Source organism: Oryctolagus cuniculus, chromosome 2 (genome assembly GCF_964237555.1).
Source record: "Oryctolagus cuniculus chromosome 2, mOryCun1.1, whole genome shotgun sequence".
In the NCBI taxonomy this organism is placed as follows: Eukaryota; Metazoa; Chordata; class Mammalia; order Lagomorpha; family Leporidae; genus Oryctolagus; species Oryctolagus cuniculus.
Window position 1 is genome coordinate 3,867,947 of NC_091433.1, and position 18,420 is coordinate 3,886,366.

The 18,420-nt window shown below is 63.4% G+C and overlaps 1 protein-coding gene across 2 annotated transcripts in view; it reads left to right on the forward strand.

The window, feature by feature from the left end:
* The first annotated feature begins 1,317 nt into the window (after positions 1-1,317).
* The window catches only part of CRMP1 (collapsin response mediator protein 1), a 57,996-nt gene continuing 40,893 nt past the window's right edge, over positions 1,318-18,420 (forward strand). Inside the window, exon 1 of one of the 2 annotated variants that reach the window (XM_070069563.1) lies at positions 1,318-1,776. In XM_070069563.1, coding sequence (XP_069925664.1) covers positions 1,396-1,776 — 381 coding nt within the window. In that variant the 5' untranslated portion in view covers positions 1,318-1,395. Of the gene's footprint in view, positions 1,777-5,204; positions 5,468-18,420 lie in introns of those variants that run through there. The other variant, XM_070069564.1, reaches the window with a different exon arrangement.

Consider the following 18,420-nt stretch of genomic DNA (forward strand, 5'->3'; position numbering starts at 1 on the left):
GCTGATAGGACAGCTCCCAGCTCAGGGAGGGGAAGGGATGCTTCCCCGTAGGGACCCCACGACCCCCGCGCGGCCTCCCTGGGCGTCTGGACTCTGCGCAGAGGGGTAGGCAGCTGGCCTGTTCCTTCAAACACAGAGCACAGCTGGGACTTCGGGTCCTGGGGGACTCCTGGACACTTTGCCTGGAATTCATGGAGGACAGAGGGCCGGTGGCTGGCCTCGGAGCAGGAGGAGGGAGGGAGCTGCAGCAAGGCAACCCAGGGAGCCCACCGAGCCCACTGCTGGCCCCAGTCCAGGGCCCTAAGCTGCAAGCTGCAGGCATGGGGGATGGGGGAGGCCCCTGGATGGGATGCTTGGGAGCCTGCCAGGGCTCTTTGTGCGCCCTTCCCCACAGTGCTTCTGCTTCAGCTCCGCTTCCCTCATTTCTGGCCGGGTTTGTGTGCGAGCTTCCTGCCCAGAGCACACTTGGGTGGAGTCGCCTGGGACTTTGCCTCTGGGGCTAGCTCTTTGTCCCTGGAGTGTGCCTGCTGTCCGTGTCCGGGCCTCTGTTCATGTGTGTCTTGTGTGTCTGTGAAGCGTGTCCCTGCACGTCCCTCTTGACCAGAGATGTGGTCAGTCTGGCCTCAGCACTGCCGGGGGGTCTCCGTCTCTCCCCAGAAGGGCAGCCCCCCAGGCAGGGGCCTGCTCTACTTTGCCCATAGCCCTGGAGGTAGTGCCTGTGCCAGCGCCAGGCACCAGCAGGAACTCAATGAGATGCTGGTGAGTGCCCCGTCCAATGTGCACCTCCGATTGCGCAATCAATTTTGTGACAAATGAGAATTTCTGTGTGTGGTGCACAGAATGTGTACCAGCATGTGTGTGTGTGTGCAAAATTGTCTATGGTGTGCGTGAGTGAAGGAGCCCGCGTGTGTCGGCAGTGCGTGTGTGATTGACTGGTGTGTGCCAGCATGCTGGTGCACCTAGCACGCGTTTGCTCTAATTGCCCGGTGTGCGGGCACGAACCTGTGTGTGTGTGTGTGTGTGTACATGCGGCCGCCGGCGCCCACCCCTCGCTCCCTCGCGCCCTGCGCCCCGTCTGGGGGCGGGGAGTGAGGGTGCGTCCGGGGCACTGCGGTGCGGCCGCCCGCCCTCCGCGCTGCGGCTCCGGAACGTCAGCATCCCCGCCCCAGCCGCCGTTCCCGCCTCCCGGTCCTTTGTAGCCGGCCGCCGCGCTCGCCCGCAGCCGCCCGGAGGCCCCGCCCCGGGCCCGCCCCGGGCCCCGCCCCGCCGCGCGCCCCGCCCCGCGCCTCCCGTTCCCGGCCGCAGTCGCGCCTGGGCCGCCGCGGGCCCGCACCGAGGCGCGGAGCGCGGCGCACGGCGGCGGCCAGGGCCGCGGGCGGGCGGGCGCGGGCGGGCATGGCGGAGCGGCGGCGCGCGTGGAACACGGAGGACGACCTGCCCGTGTACCTGGCGCGGCCGGGCAGCGCGGCGCAGACCCCGCGCCAGAAGTACGGCGGCATGTTTGCCGCGGTGGAGGGCGCCTACGAGAACAAGACCATCGACTTCGACGCGTACAGCGTGGGCCGCCGCGGCTCGGCGCGCACGCCGCGCAGTGCGGGCCGGCCCGACGCGGTCGGCCTGCCGGGGCCCGGCGGCAGCGAGGACACCGCCAGCGACGTGAGCGAGCCCTCGGGCTCGGCAGTCAGCTCCCCCGGCGAGCGCGACGAGCGACCGCCTGCGCTGCACCTCCGCTGCCCCGCGCCCCGCGACCTGCCACTCGGCCGGGACAATGGCCAGGTACCCTCGGGGCGCGCGTGGACCGCGGTGGGGGGCGGGGCCCTCGGGATCCCAGGGTGCAGGCGCCCGGAGGACGGTGCCCCTGCCCGAGTACCAAGGCTATGGCCACCGGGCTTGGGAGAGCTACAGCACGACCCCTCCCCCACCTCGTCCTGGGAGGTCCGGAGTGGGTGTGCGGTTCGGCCGGGTCAGGGTTGGCCGGCAGAGTCCGGAAGACCCGAAGGGACCGCCGAGGTGCGGTGGCGGCTCCGCGCCTGCAGAGCCGGGTTCCGGGAGGGGAAGTAAGTTGGCCAGAGATGCCGCACGGACCCCCAAGAGGCGAGGGGACCTCTGGAATAGTCCCACCCCGGGCGCCGGTTCCCGATCCCTCGGTCACTAATTACAGAGCGCCTGCGGCGGACCCGCACCCGGCGGGGTTCAGCCGCGGTCACACAGCTTCCGGCCACGAGGAGCCTCTCGCGGGCGCCCTCCACCCATCTGGGAAGGACTTGGGTACTGACTTAGATCGCTGGACACCCCTCCCGCGAGCGCCGCCGCCCCAGAGGGCTCCTCGGGCACAGCCACTGCCCACTGCCCAGAGCAGGCTGGACGGGGAGCTGGGGTCGCGGAACCTGGGTCTCAGGCCTCCCGACTCCGGACTCGGAGGGCGCTTCCCGGTGGGAGCGGCAGGGAGGAGGGCACTCGCTCCAGGCCTGGGGTCCCGCAGGGCCTCCCCTTTGATGCCGGGAGTAGAGGAGTGAACGGGCGAGAGCCAGGGCCGGCCCGAGAGTGGGCAGCCGCGTGCTCCCCAGAACCCAGTCCCCGAGTGCTGCTGCGAGAGGCACGCAGGGTGCTTGGCTCCCCAGCCAGACCCCACCCTGTGGAAGTTGCGGGGTGTATGAGTGACAGACGTTGTGAGAATTAAATCTGTGCGGAGGTAGTGAGCGCTCAGGAATTGTTCTCTGTTGAGTTTTATGATCGCTTTAATGAGCCCTGCTCCCCGCTCAGTGGCCATGCGAGGCATTAAGCGCACCAGAGGCAGGCAATGCTTGACCTGGGCAGAAATCTGGGAGGGCTTCCTGGAGGAGCCGGAGGCCGCCGGCCGGCGCCCGGTGGGGCTGCAGCAGTCACCTCGGGCCTCGGCTCGCAGCTCCTGCGTGGCTCGGGAGCTCTCCGTGGTGCTGAACTCGCGGGAGCGAGTGGGGTGTGCAGTGGGGGTGTGGGTGCGGGGGCTGGGACTCCTCTTCCTCGTTCCCCCTCGCCTCCCCCGCCCGCCCCCTTCCCTGCTGGCCCGACCTCGCTTGGGATCCCGAGCCGAGAGGCCGCCGGGACCAGCACCGGCGCAGCAGCCACCGGGGAGGCCTCAGCTTCCCCACGGCGAGACAGGGGTGCGGTCTTCTCCCAGTCCTGTCCAGGCGTGCTGGTTTCAGGAGGCGAGCGCTTTGTGCGCGGCCCGGAGCTGTCCCGAGGCGCGTCCCTGCTGGAGCGGCGGCCGATGTCACCGTGGCCTCCGGCCTGGCCCTCGCTCTGCTGAGTCCGCGCGCAGCCGCGCCGCACAGCGCATGGAGACACCGGTCGCCTCGCCTCTCCCGCTCCGGCCCCCTCTGCCCTTCCTCCACCGGACCAGACACAAAAGGCGGCGCCTCTGGCGCGCGGAGGCCCCGAGGCACCCGAGGGTCGGCCTGTGGAGCGGAGGGGCCCGCGGTTCCCCCGCACGGAGCGTGTTACTTTATGCGGCCCCGGTGACCGCGGGGCTCGAGGTGCGGCGGGCTTGGGTTCCGGGGCGGGCCTCGCCGCTCCTGCGCTTGGCAGTCGGCGCCCAGGCTCCCCCCTCCCCGCGCCCCCTTTCCTGGGCGGGAGGAGGGGGTTCTGCGGCGCAGGCGCTTTGTAACCGTGAAGTCGGCTTGGGAGCCGCGGTCTGGTTGGCCGACCGCGGGCAGGGGCTCCTCCCCCTGAGGCACACGTGGTCCTGTCCGCATCTCCGGAGCTTCCATGCGCAGATCTCCAGACGGACCGCAGGGAACGCCCAGCTGCGTGGAACCTGGATTGAGGGCCCAAAAGGGAACGCAGAAGCCGGGGGCGAGGCGGGTGGGGCGGGAGGGTGTGGGAGGGAGGGCGTTTCTCCCGGCCGGAGGGCTCAGGCCCGACCCGGAGCCGGCACACAGGGAACCTGGCTTCCAGACGCTGCTCTGCTGCTTTGCGCTGGGGTGCGTCGGTTCCCCTCTGCCAGCCTCAGTTTGTCATCAGTAAAATGGGAAAGTTATGGCCTTAGACTCTTGGAGTCCTCGGCAGCCTCTCCTCTGGGCGCTCTCAGCCCACTCCTGTTTGGAGTGCCACGCCTCGGAGGCCACCTTGCTGGTGAAGGCAGGGACCCCAGCTCTGTCCAGCAGCTGAGGGGCTGCCCTCCCTCTGTGTGGCCCCTCGAGATTAGAGAAGATGGATTAAAAAAAAAAAAAAAAGGACCCACGGGTGTGGGTTTTGCAGGCAGCAAAGAGCAGAGAATCCTGTTTGGTGCTGGGAGGCCCCATCCAGCGCTGTGGGGGCTTGCGGGGGCTCCCCCGTCCATTTCTTCTTGGGATCAGACTGTGCCCTGACCTCTGCCCGCCCTCGCCCGTGGCCAGCGAATTCTGGCAGAGGGTGGGAGCGTCCTGTCCCTCTCCAGTACCCTGGCCTGCTCCGGGGCTGTGGGACGGCCTCGCTCTGCAAGCATGCTAGGTCTGGCAGGAAGCCCGTGGGTGACCCGGTGGCCTCCACGCCAGGCGGCTGTGTGCTGACAGCTGCTGCAGCCAGTGGGCCGGCCGGCCGTGAATTAGGGCCTTGTCCAGAAGCAGGCCCTCTGCCTGGGAGGGGCGCTCCCTCGGGGAAGGCTGGCTCCAGGCTGGGGTGGTGGATGGCATTCTGGAGAGGAAGGCCCTAGAGATGATTGTGGGAGCATGGTGTCCTTTTGTCTAGGGTGGGAGAGGGTGCGGCGGGAATAAAGACTTGGAACTGGCAATGGAAAACGCGTGATCCATTCAGGGAGCCGCGCGGCGGGTGGGCAGACGGGGCCGCAGGGCGCGGGCGTGGGGCGCGATCCGGGAAGGAGCGCCCAGCACTCGGGGCGGGTCCCTGGCTCTTGGCCCGCTCCCCTCCCCGGCGCAGGTGTGGCGGAGATCCCTGGTGCGGGCGCCACGCACCTGTGGCGCTGCCCGCGGGCTCCGCCTGCGCACCCCAGGGCCGGCTCTTGCGGTTAAAAGGAATCTGGAAACCAGACCCTTCCAACCGCAGGAAGAGCGAGGCCCCGGCCCTGCCCAGGGCGTGAGCACCGCGCGGGAGGGCGGGGGCGGGGGCGGAGGCGGAGAGGGGGGATCGGAAGGCGAGCGCTTCCTGGTTCGAGCCGAGAGGGGCGAATCGGGCTCGGCTCCGCGCCGCCGGGAGGAGCTGTCTGTCTGCAGCCCCCTCCTCCCGCCCTCGCCTCTCCCTCCTCCTCCCGCCCTCCTCGCCGAGCCGGGCGGTGCAGGCAGCCGAGCGGCGGCGGCGGCGCGCGGGCCGAGCAGCCGGGCAGCCACGCGCGAGGAGCCTGCGCGCCTCTCCGCGTCCCTCCGGGCCGTCCGGGCTGCGGGGCCGAGAACGAGGCCGACAGGGCGCACCAGCCGCGTACGTGCCGGCCGGGCCGAGGGCGCCAGAGGGGGCCATGTCTTACCAGGGCAAAAAGAGCATCCCGCATATTACGGTAAGCGGTAAGCGGGCCCTGCCGCCGTCCTCCGTGGGGTGGGTGGGGGTGGGGGTGTCGCTGCCCGGGCCCGGGTCCGTGGGGGGCCGGCAAGGGCGGCACCCGAAGCTTGCCGCGTCGCCGCGGGTGGGGCGGGGCCGGTCTCGGCCTGGCGGCCCCCTCCCCCAGTCTCTGGGGACAATGAGGGGGGAGTCCCGCACGGCGGGGCGGGGCCGGCGCCTCCGGCCCCTCTCCCCGCGGGCTTGCCGCCCCCTCCCCCCACGGGATGCGCCGGAGGACCGTGCGGCCGGAGAGGATGCGGAGCCGAACAAAAGAGGGAGGGGCCCGGGGATCCCGGCCCCCGCGCGGGGATGGGGAGGAGGACCTGGGCCTCCTGCGCCAGGCCCTCGCTGCTCCTCGCCGCCGGGCGCCGTCCCCTCCCGAGGACGGGGGAAGGTGGACGCACGGCCCCTGCACGGGAGGACCGAAGTCGGGACCCAGAGACAGCGCCATGATGGGAGCGCCTCCCACCCCTCACCGCCGCTAAAAATAACCCCGCGGCGCGCGCTGGCCGCCCCGGCCCCGGAAGGGTTAAGGCCACTGGGACTGGGCCGCGGGAGGGTGGGGATGACCGCGGAGGGGCTGAGCCGCGGGGCTGTGGCCCTGGGTGTGGCCGGAAACAAAGGCGCCCTGGCCTTTATGCTTTGTCTCGGTGGGGCGCCCAGGGCTCTGTGGGCCGCAGCCGGCGCCCCCGCCCTGCCTGGCATCCGATTGGAGCACAGGGCTGCCCAGCGCTGCGGGCCACAAGCTGTGAGCCTTGGGTGGGGCTGCAGGCGCAGCCAGGTGCCCGCGAGGCTGCTCTGGGGCAGGGTGGAAACCTGCAGGTGACTCCTGGGGTTTGAGGGCTGCAGGTGCAGAGGCCAGAAGCACCTGCAAGGGGTCAGCCTGGGCTTGGGGAGCGTGAGGGACGTTTTCCTCGCACCTGCCGGATGTGTGCAATGCTTTCTGACTCCTGCAGCAGCCCTTGGAAGGAGGCTTTGTCCACGCTAAATTCCCAGAGGCCAGCACATGGGCTGGGGGTGCAGCCCCCTGAGAGGGAGGTGGGTGGGTAACCTGGATCCCCCTGCCCCTGCATGGCCCCGTGTCCCCTGACTCTGGACTGAGTCAGGAGTCTGGCCAACAGTCCTTGGCCCGCACAGAGGTGTGACTGCTCACAGTAGAGCTCACCTCCCTTCCATCCGTGGGCTCTGCCCTCTGAGACACGGAGGACTGAATGGCCGTTCGCACACATGTGTTGTTGGCAGAGAATCAGTGGGAACAATGTGTTCAGCCCAGGTGGATGATGGGAAGAAAGCAGGCGGGCTGTTGTGTGAACAGGTCCCTGCCTCCCCGGGACCCGTGGAGGAGACCCGTGGGTCAGGAGAGGACCCATCACTGGCCTCTGGCCCTGCAGGCTGCAGTTTCCAGAATGAACGTTTAACAGGCTGCTCTCCTCACCCAGGTGTCCTGGGGTGTATGGGAGTGCCGCCCCATCTGCTCAGCCCCGGGGGGACCCCGCCTCCGGCTGTGACCCTCTGGGGTGGCGATGAACTGCCAGCTGGGTCAGGGAAGGGTGTGTGTGTGCCCTGCTCGCATGCCCCTCTGGACGGACCTCTGTGCTCAGATAGCCAAAGTGGGTGGGCGGGGCAGGGGGTGTGGCTTCAGAAGGGGTTTCGGCAGCTTCTGAATGAGTGGCCGGAAGCGTGCTGGCCCTCAGCCCTGACCAGGCCTCTGTGTGTGTGTGTGGGGTGGCACACAGCCTGCCCCAGCCGGAAGGACTCATGGCACAGACCACAGAGGACAAGCGCGGGGCGGGCGCTGTGGGGCACAGGTTCCCGCACACCCGGGGCAGGAGCAGCTCTTCCGCATGCCGCTCTGTGGAGGGTGGCATTGTGTGTGCACCTGTTCCGTAGCAGACGTTTGCTCTGTCAGTAAGACTGGGTGCCAGGGAAACTGGGAGGGAGATGCCTCCCTGCCCCTCCCCCCAAGCTAAGCAGACTGAGTTCAGCAGGAGATGGTGAGGAAGGTGACAAAGGTGACAGGTGTCTGGGTGTCATGAGGGCGAGTACAGGACTGGAGGAGGCCCCAGCAGGGACCCTCAGCCTGGTCCCCCCCGGTGTAGGGGGCAGAGAGAAGAGCAGGTGCCTTCCTGGGGCGTGTGGGGGCCGAGAGGCAAAGGAGGTGGCCATTGGAGAAGCTGAGAGAAGTCGGCATCAGGGGGCCCCAGATGGAAGCCGTGGTGTGAGTGTGGCCTCTGGAGGGACCTGGGGCCCGGGAAGGAGCTCCGGAAGGGGTGGGGGAGGAGCGGCAGAAGGCGCAGCCCCAGGTGCCCACCCGCTGGATGCTCGGTCACTGTGTGCCCCTCCCAGGCTCAGCTCTGCCATCTGAACCCTGGGGGACAAAGACCCCAGTGTCACTAGGGACTTCAGAAGTGCTAGGGCTGGGGGAGGGAGGGGTGTGCCAGGCAGGGGCACAGCGTGGATGGAGGCGGAGAGATGGGCTGTGAGGTGACGATTATAGTGGCTGACGGTGGCCATGGAGTCTGTCCCCTCTCCCCCCCACAAGCCGCTCTCGGAGGTCAGAGCCCCGCCTGCCTCGTAGTTCTGCTCCTGAGGAGTGTTTAAAATATTTATACAGCTCCCTCTCCTGGGTGGCTTTTCCCTTAATGAATGGCCCAGCCGGGATTAACGCAGCCGCAGTAGCCAGAGCGGTTTCCCAGGGCCCACGGTGTGGTCTAGAGTAGAACACCCTGGGCGTGGCTCCGAGCAAACAAAGGCACATGGCTGCAGGGCCTGCTGGGGCTGGGGCTCTGTCCCCGAGCCCCCCCGAGGGGGAGCCTGCTCCACGGGGAGTGGGGGCGGGGTGTCCAGAGTGTCCCCTGCCGTGGTCGCAAGGCTTCATGGTGATTAAAAGCAAGATCTCATGGTCACGTGTGTGCTTTTGCTTTGCCCAAGCCTTCACCACCATTTCCAGGATCTCTGACTTGGTTTTCAGAACAGGGCGGGGAGGGAGGCAGCCCGAATAGCTCTCTTTTTTTATTTTTATTTTTTTTTTAAGCTGAGATTCAAGAGCTTGCAGAAGGATCCATGTTCAAGGAGGGAGAGATGGGCTGGGTTTGCTGCTCAGAGGATCTGTGTTGTGTGTGTGTGTGTGTTCCGTCTGGCGGAGAAGAAAGGTCACGTAGCCATGACAGTGAGTGTCAAGTGCAAATATGCAAAAAAGCGTGAGGCCTGTGTGCTGCTTCCCGGAGGTGAGATTCCACCACGGCCGCCCAGTCAGTCCCTGCCTTTCTGCACAGAACATGTAAGAAGCCCGCAGACACCTTTCCGTGCGCAGGGTGAGAGCGGATGTTGGAACGGCGGTCTCAGAAGACAAGAACAAACACGCCCCTGACTAGGACCGCTGGAGGGGCCGCCCTGAGTCTGCCCTCCGGGGAGGAGAAGCAGACACCTTGGTCATGCCAAGTTCAGGATGCGAGGGAGGAGAGGAGGACCTTGTGCTAACGGAGAAACATTTCGTTTAAGATTCGTGAAGTGTCTCTGAGTGGACATGAAAGAGACACTGGCCTGTGGTGTCTGCCGTGGCGTGGCTGTGCCGCCTTTGCCCTGCAGACTGGTTTCTTGCAATGAACTTGGGCAGGGAATGAACTACATGGACCACACCCAGTACACTAGAGAGGGGTGCACCTGGCACCCAGCGGGTGACTTCTGTGTCTTAGTTCTTTTCTGCGAGCCCAGGCTCCTCTATTTGAGGAAGTGGGAAGTCACAGTGGCAGCCCAGCCCAGCAGCGAGTGTTAACCACACACCTGCTCTTGCTCCTGGGACTGTGCCCCTAAAAATATCTACTTCGAAGACTCTGACCTTGATGAGGCTGTCAGCCAGGTGGCAGAGTGCGTGCACACAAAATAGCTTAACGCGGCTGCAGGGCGGCCCGTGGAGCAGAGAAGAGAGGGCTGGGCATGGGCAGAAGCAGCAGGAGGTGGCTCCTTGGGGCTTGGAGGGGGCGGAGCCAGGTGTTGAAGGATTTGATGGGAGGGGAGAAGGGAAGAGCAGGCACAGCAGGTGGAACCGCGTGCAGAAGACTTGCTCAGAGGAGCACATGTGGCCCAGGGGGAGTGAGGAGCCCTGGGGTGGGAGTGGGTCTGGGGGATCGTCCCAGGCTTTGGGTCAGGCAGGATGCACCCCGAGTGCTGGCAATAGCGCGAGGCTTCCAGGTCTGCCGCAGACGCGCGTGGACTGTGTGATCTTGGGCAAGGCACTTCCTCTTCCTGGGCCGCAGGTTCCTTTTCAGTGCAGTGAGAGTTAGGCTCTGTGCTGCGGGTCCAGGTCCAGCACCTCTGGTTTTCTTCTGCTGGTTATCGGAAGCTGCTGGCAGCTCTTGAGCTGGGAGGTGGGATGATGAGGGCGGCACGGAAGGACGCGGAGTCCAGGGCGGGTGACGGTGCAGCGGACACCACATCCGTGCCAGAGAGCCTGGGCTGGGTCCCAGCTCCGCTCGTGATTCTTGCTTCCTGCTGGTGCACGCCCAGGAGGTAGCAGGTGCTGTCCCAAGTGGTTGAGTCCCTACCACCCAGGGGGAGACCTGGATTGAGTTCCTGGTTCCTGGCTGGTCTCTGTCACAGGCATGGGGGGAATGAAACAGCAAACAGAAAATCCCCGTGGGCAATTAGAAATGCTGATTCGAGTGGCAGTGAGAGGCAAGAGCCGGAGATAGGGATTGGAGGGCCATGTGCAAGAGGCACTGGTAGGAGATGGGAAAAGCAAGACCCCTCAGCAGTCGGTGGTCCTCAGTCCATGTGCAGTGAATGTGGTAGGGCACTGGAAAAACCCTCTGCAGAGGGACCGCTGAGTTGTGGCCAGCTTTTTTTTTTTTAAATATTCATTTATTTATTTGAAAGTCAAAGGTGCAGACAGAGTGAGGGAGAGAGAGGTAGATCCTCCATTTGCTGGTTCACTCTCCAGGTGGCCACAGTGGCCAGGACTGAGCCAGGAGCTTCTTCCAGGCCTCCCACATGGGTAGCAGCGGCCCAAGCACTTGAGCCATCCTCGGCTGCTTTCCCCAGACCATCAGTAGGAACTGGATTGGACGTGGAGCAGTTGGCACAAGAACCTGCACCCATATGGGAAGTTGGCATCGCAGGAGACGGCTTTACTTGCTATGCACAATGCAGTTTAAATTTTTGCTTGCTCCAAACCAGGTCTCTGCAGTGTTCTGGCAGCATCCGTCTGGTGGACCCCTGAGCACTCACAGGCACAGTGATGTTAACAGAGTCTAATTTGCTGTGGGTCCCACGGGAAGGGGCCACCAGACGACTGCCACGCAATCCTGTGAGACAGCAGGCCCGGGCAGTGGACAGCGCCATGGTGCTGAAGGGCTCACAGGTGCACTGCGGAGCTGTCGAAGGCTCTGTGAGACAGACACAGTCACCCTGTGGCGGGATTGTGTGGCAGCAGCTGCTGACCTGATGTTTCAGGTCTCTAAGCCCTTTGCAATCCTGCACAGTTTTACGCTGTTTGAAGGTACGCCGTGAGCACAGTGGGGCTCAGGACCTCTGTCTTAGGGAGATACAATGACCAAGTCGGAAATGTATTCTGAAAGAGAACAACTCTGCATGGATGCTGGTTTGAGGAGGTGAGGGGGTCTCGGTGCTTCCTGGAGATGCCGGGCTGCAAGCAGCAGGTGAGGGGAGCAGCAGGACTCAGGTGGGCCTGTGAGGCTGCGGCTCGCCACGCCCTCGGGGGGCCTGTGCCCCGGGGCACCTAGGTCATCCTCCCACACTGTCTGGGAGACAAAGCCCTCTGCTATGCGTCCACCATACTCCTTCACCCTGGAGCAGCCTTCTTCCTGGGGCTGCAAACTGTACGCTCCCCTGCTGGAGCAGCGTGGGTCAGCCTCTCAGGCCATTCTACCTGCACTTGACCATGAACTTTAGGGACGTGGACAATGGCTCTTGTCCTCCTCACCTCCCCGGGGGCCCTGCTGTGCACCGGTGACCCATAGCCATGTGCTGCTTAGCTGGATGAGGTGTTAGGCGCACCTGTCGCTGGCCTCCTTAACAAGCGCCCGTCTGAGGATCCGGCATTGAGGTGGTGCCATCCAGAAATAGAGGGGGGTGGCCTGAAGGGCATCTGGGCTCAAAGGAAAGAGAAGGGAGAGAGGGAGAGGGGCTTCTACGCTGTTAATCCGAGCAGTGAGGGGGGAGGGGGAAGATGTGGTTCGCTAAGGGGCTTCAGTGCATTTCACACCAGAAAGCAAATGCTGGCGGCAGAGACCTTGCTCGTGGGAGCCGGACCACCATGGAGCAGGTCCTCGCCCCTCCCGGTCTGTGCCAGCGCAGACTCAGTGGATTTGATGCCGAACGGCAGAGAGCAAGCAGGCGGCTGTTGAGGAAATAGTGTGCCTGCTCCCAAGTGATGTTGCCTGTGTGCTTTCTACCACATCCTACGCGAGGACCCTGGGGGTGCGGTCCCACTGAGCGCTCAGCCAACACTGGATTCCTGTGTCCTCAGAGTTGAAAGGAGCCTTTTAAATAAAGATGCAATTTTGTTCTTTCTGCTTGTGCGGTTTCTGGGGAGGAAAGAGCATCTGCCTGTTACTTCTCCCTGCCCCCGCCCTTTCCTGACATGCTTCTGAGGACAGGAGACCACTGCTTCCACAGACGTGGGCTTCGCTCGTGGGTGCTCCCTGTGTGCAGGGCGAGTCTGCCCGCCTCTTGCTGTGCTCCACTTTCCCCCTGGGAAACGGATGCACAGAAAGCAGCCGTCGCCCACACGGCAGGGTTAGGAGGTGTGGAGCCCAGTCAGAACCCCGTGGTCCTGCGCCTGTCCTTAGCCAGCGAGCCACAATGCCTGTTTGCAAAGGGAGCACTCAACAAGGCCACAGTGTGGAAGCCCTTGGCTTGCAGGAGGCACAGTCAGTGTTTGTCAGGCGAGGCGGTCTCCTGTTTGCTGTCTTAGCCCTGGAGAGCCCTTTCAAGTGCTCAGAGCCCCTCCAGGCCCTTTGCTTTGCTCACTGCTGTTCCCGGAGGCGCTGGAAGACACTTAGCCCCGAGGACCTTCTCCTGTGAGAAGCAGCGGGGACTTTTTCCGGCTTCCTCAAAGGCAGGAACACGGAGCGTTGGTGTGGAACGTGGGGCTTCGAGCAGCCAGGCTTTCACGCGCCGCGAGCTTTCAGCAGCTCCAGGCTTCGAGGAAACTGTAGCCTGGAGAGGATCAGGATCTTACTCCTCATCCTCTCGTCCCCCAGCTAGGAAGCTGCCCGGGAATAAGCTGTTGTGTCTGGCAGCAAGTCAAGGGCCTCCAAGGCTCACGGGGGAAATAGGACACGTCCAGGTGATTGGAAGATGAGGCACCAGGAACAAACGCCAACGGAGCTGCACGCCTCATGTGTGGGAGCTCCAAGGAGTGCCCTCGCGGCCGTGGAGTCAGGACACCATGCAGGCCGAGGGGCCAGGGGGAAGGCAGGTCTGGCAGAAGGTTTGCGTGGCGAGAAGGCTGTAGAAGGAGGTGCAGTATGGTGAGGGAGCCGGCGTGTGGGAGGAGAGGCTGGGACGTGGCTGAGAGAGGACCTGGCGGGCACGGGGGAGTCTTGGGGGTACACTGTGTCCTGTGGGGGAGGAGAAGCCTGCGGAGGGTCTGGAGGGCAGGTGCGTGTTTCAGATTGGCACCTGTCGCATGGAGGGGACGAGGTGGCCAGAAGGGAGCCAGGTGGTAGCAGGTGCAGTGAGAGACGGGAATCGGCAGATGGCTCCAGGACATTTGCAGGGTGGGTGGAGCTACTGGTGTGGGGTGTGAGAGGGTAGGGAGAACTGAGTGTTTCAGTGAGGTCCATCTCCCCATGTTGCAAGGACTTCAAGGGAAATTGGGACTTGTCCCGAAGGCTATCCGTGTGTTAATTCATGTAATTTTCAAAGTGTCCCTCTGTGCTGCAGATGGGAGATGCTCATCAGAGCACACGCCCATTGGGCAGGGTTAGGAGGTGGGGCCTGGCCGGTACCCCTGGTGGTGTGGCCTCCGCTCCTGTCCTTAGCCAGGGAGCCACACGTGGCCTTGGGAAGTGGGCGCCCCACAAGGCAGTAGTGTGAGTGCCCCTGACTCACAGGAGGCACTTTCGGCATGTCCCTGGTATCGTCAGGAGGGCAGGCGGGTGCAGGGATGGACTGTGCACTTGACCAATAGCTGGGGGTGTGGATGGCCAGTCCCTGCTCATGCCCATTTCAGAGAGGGGGCAACTGAGGATCGAGCCCAGTGCCTGAGTAGAGTGAGGAGAACATCACCCTGGGCTAACTGACCGGACCCTCGCTGGACAGCCACGTGGTCCAAGGGTCCGGTTCTGGCCCTGCCGTCACTTGACTGTGATGAGGAGCAGGTTACTTGACTCCTCCAACTTCCTTCACTGGTAGCCTTGCTGTGCGGGTCATGGGAGGGACCCGGTCCCCTGGATTAGCAGGGCCTCTAAGGGGTGGGGCACTGGGGTGGGGTGGGGGGATGATTAAGGCACTGGGGCACCATGGAATTAATGAGGTTTTTATGGGACACCATTAGTTCCCAGGAGAGTGACTTGTGGCCAGGAGAGCGAGCCTGGCCCCTGCATCTCCCTGGCTCCCTCCTCCTGATGCGATCCCTGCTCTTGCACATGGCCGCCTACTTTCCCCTCCTCCCTCACTGCGGGCTCAGCCCCTGGGCTGTCTCATCTCAGCTGTGAGATCCACAAACTTCTTTTCTTTCTGTTTTCATTCCTCAGATTTATTTATTTGAAAGAATGAGAGAGAGGAGAGAGAGAGAAAGAGAGAGAGGAGAGAGACAATGAGAGAGAGGAGAGAGAGAAAGAAGAGAGGGAGAGAGAGAAAAAGTCCTCCATCTGCAGGTTTGCTCCCCAAATGGCCACAATACCTGGGCCGGTCTTGGCTGAAGCCAGGAGGCAGGAACCCCATCCAGCTCTCCCACGTGGGCACAGGGGTCCAAGCACTTGGGCATCTTCTGCTGCGTATCCAGGCACATTGGCAGGGAGCTGGGTTGCAAGCGAGACAGCCAGGACTCGACTCAGCACTGTGATATAGGATTCCAGCACTTGGGCGGGGGCTTTACCCACTGTGCCACAAACTGTTTCCTTATACAGTGCCCAGCCTCAGGTATCTTGTTACAGCAACACAAGTAAACCGATACAAAACTGGATGGGGCTGGCTCTGTGGCATAGCTGGCGGCATCCCACATGGGTGCTGGTTCGAGTCCCCGTGGCCCACTTCCTATCCAGCTCCCTGCTAATGTGCCTGGGAAAGCAGAAGAAGATGGCCCAAGTACTTGGACCCTCGCACCCACATGGGAGACCTGGATGGAGTTCCTGGCTCCTGGCTTTGGACCAGCCCAGCTCCAGCCATTGCAGTCATTTGGCGAGTGAACCGGTGGTTGGAAGATCTCTCTCTCTCTCTCTCTGTAACTCTACCCTTCACATAAAGAAAAAAAAGAATAAAAACTGAAAACCCGGATAGTGCAGAACTGACACTTAGTATGAGTTCAAAGATTGAGATTTTCTTAAAGGCAAAGGGTTTCTCTCCAGGTTTCTCATTGTCCGGGAAGAAGCAGAGACAAGGAAGCAGACATGGGTGAAGGCGCGGATGCTCCCATCATCCTGCAGCGGCACAAAGGCTCATGATAGAATTGTGTCATTTTCAAATCAGCCGGACAAGCCCTCGGGTGTGGTGGGGCTGGGGACGCAGGTTGTCATGGAAACGTGGGAGTGCGCTGAGGAGCCCTGCGGTCCGTAGGGACTGCCTGTATTTCTGATCCACCATGGGGGCAGGGAGGAGGCGTGTGTGTTCGTTAGGTTCGGCTCCCGCTGCTTGCTGCTTCCTGGGCTGGTTTTCTGGAGAGTGAGGCCCAGGGCCTGCGGCTGGTCAGCTGTCCCCTGAGGCGAAGTCAAAGGCGGATGGGCTGGTTTCTAGGAATTAGCGTGGGTGTGGGTGTGCAGCTGGGCCGGATAGCATCGCATACAGACCTGGGGGTGCAGAGCCGGGAGGGGGGACCGAGTGGGGAAGTATGAAGTCTCTGAGCTACAAAACCTCAGAGGCAGCAGTGTCGAAGCCCCCCGGCACAGAGGGGGGCTTACTGATTTGCTACGATGTGATAGCACTACATAGCAGACATCCCAACTCTGGGCTTAGAGCAGCCAGTGTTTGTATCGCACTGGGGTCTGTGGTGGCAGAGGCATATCCAGCTCAGCTAGGTTTGTCTTCAGGCTTCTGTGTGGTTCCCGTCTCCTCACGCCTCGTCTTGGGGCAGCCATTCCTTGGCCACATGGTCTTCACAGGGGCGGAGGGCTCTCAGGGAGAGCTGGACCTGCTGCCTCCTGCCGCTGGTGCTGGGCTGCCGCGTGCATGGCCTGTCTTGTTCTCATGGACAGAGCGAGTCATGTGGGAAGGGGCTGCGCTGTACCCACACATGGCGGGCGTGGGAGGGCAGGAAGAGTTGGGAACAGGTACACACCACGGAGAGCCTGCGTCACGCTGTCTAGGGCTGTGGTGAACACTGCAAGTCCTGGCCCTTGTCTGGGTCTGCTCCATGAAAGCCTGCATGAAGGTGTGCAGACTGGGGTTTGTGACAGGCAACTCCAGGGCGTGTTGAGGGTCTGCAAGGCCTGGTACTGTGCCCCGGGTTGGGTGTGAGTGGAGCGTGCGTCCCTGTCCTGTTGGGTTTTGAGTGAGCCTGGCTGTCCCTGGCTTGTGGGCTTTGAAGGGTTTGTGACCTTCCAGATGCACTTGGACATTTCGTTGGTCTGAAGAGAAGGGGGTTCCACCGGCACTCACCGCAGGGACAGGCACATTTCTGGCAAAGCAGGTCTCCCCTGACTACTGAGGCTCATTTCCATGCATGAGGGGAGATCTTCATCATTCCAGGAGTGACTGGCCAGCCAGTGCCCTGAGCGTTCCACCCTCCCCACGGCCGATGTGTGGGCCACCTCACCCCGATCTGCGTGGACACTCACCCACTCACTGACCCCAAGTTCTGATCGGTGCACTCGGGGAGCATTGTAGGGGAGGACATCGGGGCTGCCTGCCCTCACCCGACTTCTGGGGCGGGAGAATGGAGGTGTTGGTGGGTGACACTAAGACCTCCAAACACCTGAAACCGGCTACATACTGTGTGCTACATCAGGCGTGATTGCTTCGGTTCTCTGGGGACATAGAAATGAAAAATTTGCCACCACGCCGAGAAATGAAGGCAGAGTGGAACTAACTGCAGGGCTTGGTGAGGGGAGGAGGAGGGGTCACCAGCACCCAGGGTTCAGAGAAAGCTGCACCCATCCCCGAGGCCCAGCGTGTCAGCACCACGGACAGCGCCCACCTGGGCTCCGGGAGCCCATGACTGTTTACTTTGTGGGCTGGTGCCCCCAGAGTCCAGCCTGCGTGTCCGGCTGTGACGACGTTGTTGCTTCTGTCCCTGTAATCACGGCTTTGCTTCTCTGCCATTTTCCAGGTAGCCGGGGCTGCTAAACCAGTGATTTTGGATAAGTGCTGGTTCCGTAAGAATAGCGCCTCTGATGTTCTCCGGCCCGCAGTGGATCTGTCCACTCTCTGACAGCCACTTTGTGATGGGAGGGCAGCTTTAATTCCCACCGTGACCGGGGAAGCTCCCTGTTTCCCTCACCCAGGGAGGACAGGGTGGGGCACGGTCCCCAGGGAGTGTGGCTGCTTGTTTTGCTGTTGGAGGGGAAGAAATGGCCGAGGCTCGCATGGCTCCCTGCGGTCTCCTCCCCCTCGGGGCTGGACGGGGGAGAATTGCAGGTTTGGAGAAGTCTTCCCCTCTTCTGCCCGGCCTCCAGCTCATGCAACGTCAGGCCTTGGAGACTTGGTTGCTGCCCGTCCCAGGGCTCAGGGGACCCCTCAGGGGGAGGCCTCTTGGCCCATCCCAGTAGTGCAGGCTCTGCCCCTGCCTAGGGTCCAACCCAACCGCGGGGGCCAGGCATTCAGGGAGTCCAAACAGCAGACAGCAGAGGTGTTGGGTCTGTGAGTCGGCCGTCCACCTCCTGTGAGCCTGTCTCCCTCCTCTCCTCCATCTCCCCTCCCCTCCTCGCCATCCTGCTCTCACCCTCCCCTCCTCTCCCTCCCCTCCTCTTCCTCCCCTCCCCTCCCCTTCCTCCCCTCCCCTCCCCTCCCCTCCCTCCCCTCCTCTTCCTCTCCTCTCCTCCCCTCCCTCCCCTCCCCTCCCCTTCCTCCCCTCCCCTCCCCTCCCTTCCTTTCCCTCCACTCCCCTCCTCTCCGTCCCCTCCTCTCCCTCCCCTCCTCTTCCTCCCCTCCCCTCCTCTCCCTCCCTCCTCTTCCTCCCCTCCCCTCCCCTCCCCTCCTCTCCCTCCTCCCTCCCCTCCCCCTCCTCCCTCCCCTCCCCTCCCCCTCCTCTTCCTCCCCTCCCCTCCCCTCCTTTCCCTCCCCTTCCTCTCCCCTCCCCTCCCCTCCCTTCCCCTCCCCTCCTTTCCCTTCCCCTCCTCTCCCCTCCCCTCCCCTCCCTTCCCCTCCCCTCCTTTCCCCTCCCCTCCCCTCCTCTCCTCTCCCCTCTTCTCCCCTCCCCTCCTCTCCCCTCCCCTTTTCTTCCCTCCCCTCCCCTCCTCTCCCTCCCCTCCCTTCCTCTTCTCTCCTTTCCTCTCCTCTTCCTCCCCTCCCCTCCCTCCCTTCCTCTCCTCTCCTCTCCTCTCCTCTCCTCTCCTCTCCTCTCTCTCTCTTTTCAAACTTACTTTCTTTTTCCTCTCTCTTCCCTCTCCCACTCACCCGTCTTTGCTAAATGCTGTGGGAGACCCCTGCTGGCTCTTAGAGACCCAGGACGCCAGGGGCACAGTGACTGTGGGTGCCTGGGGTGTGGGGGGACAGGAGTGCACAGTAACTGGCACTGGGGATTTGGGTACCCAGAGTCTCCACTTGGGGGGTCAGTTACTATTAGAGCCACTT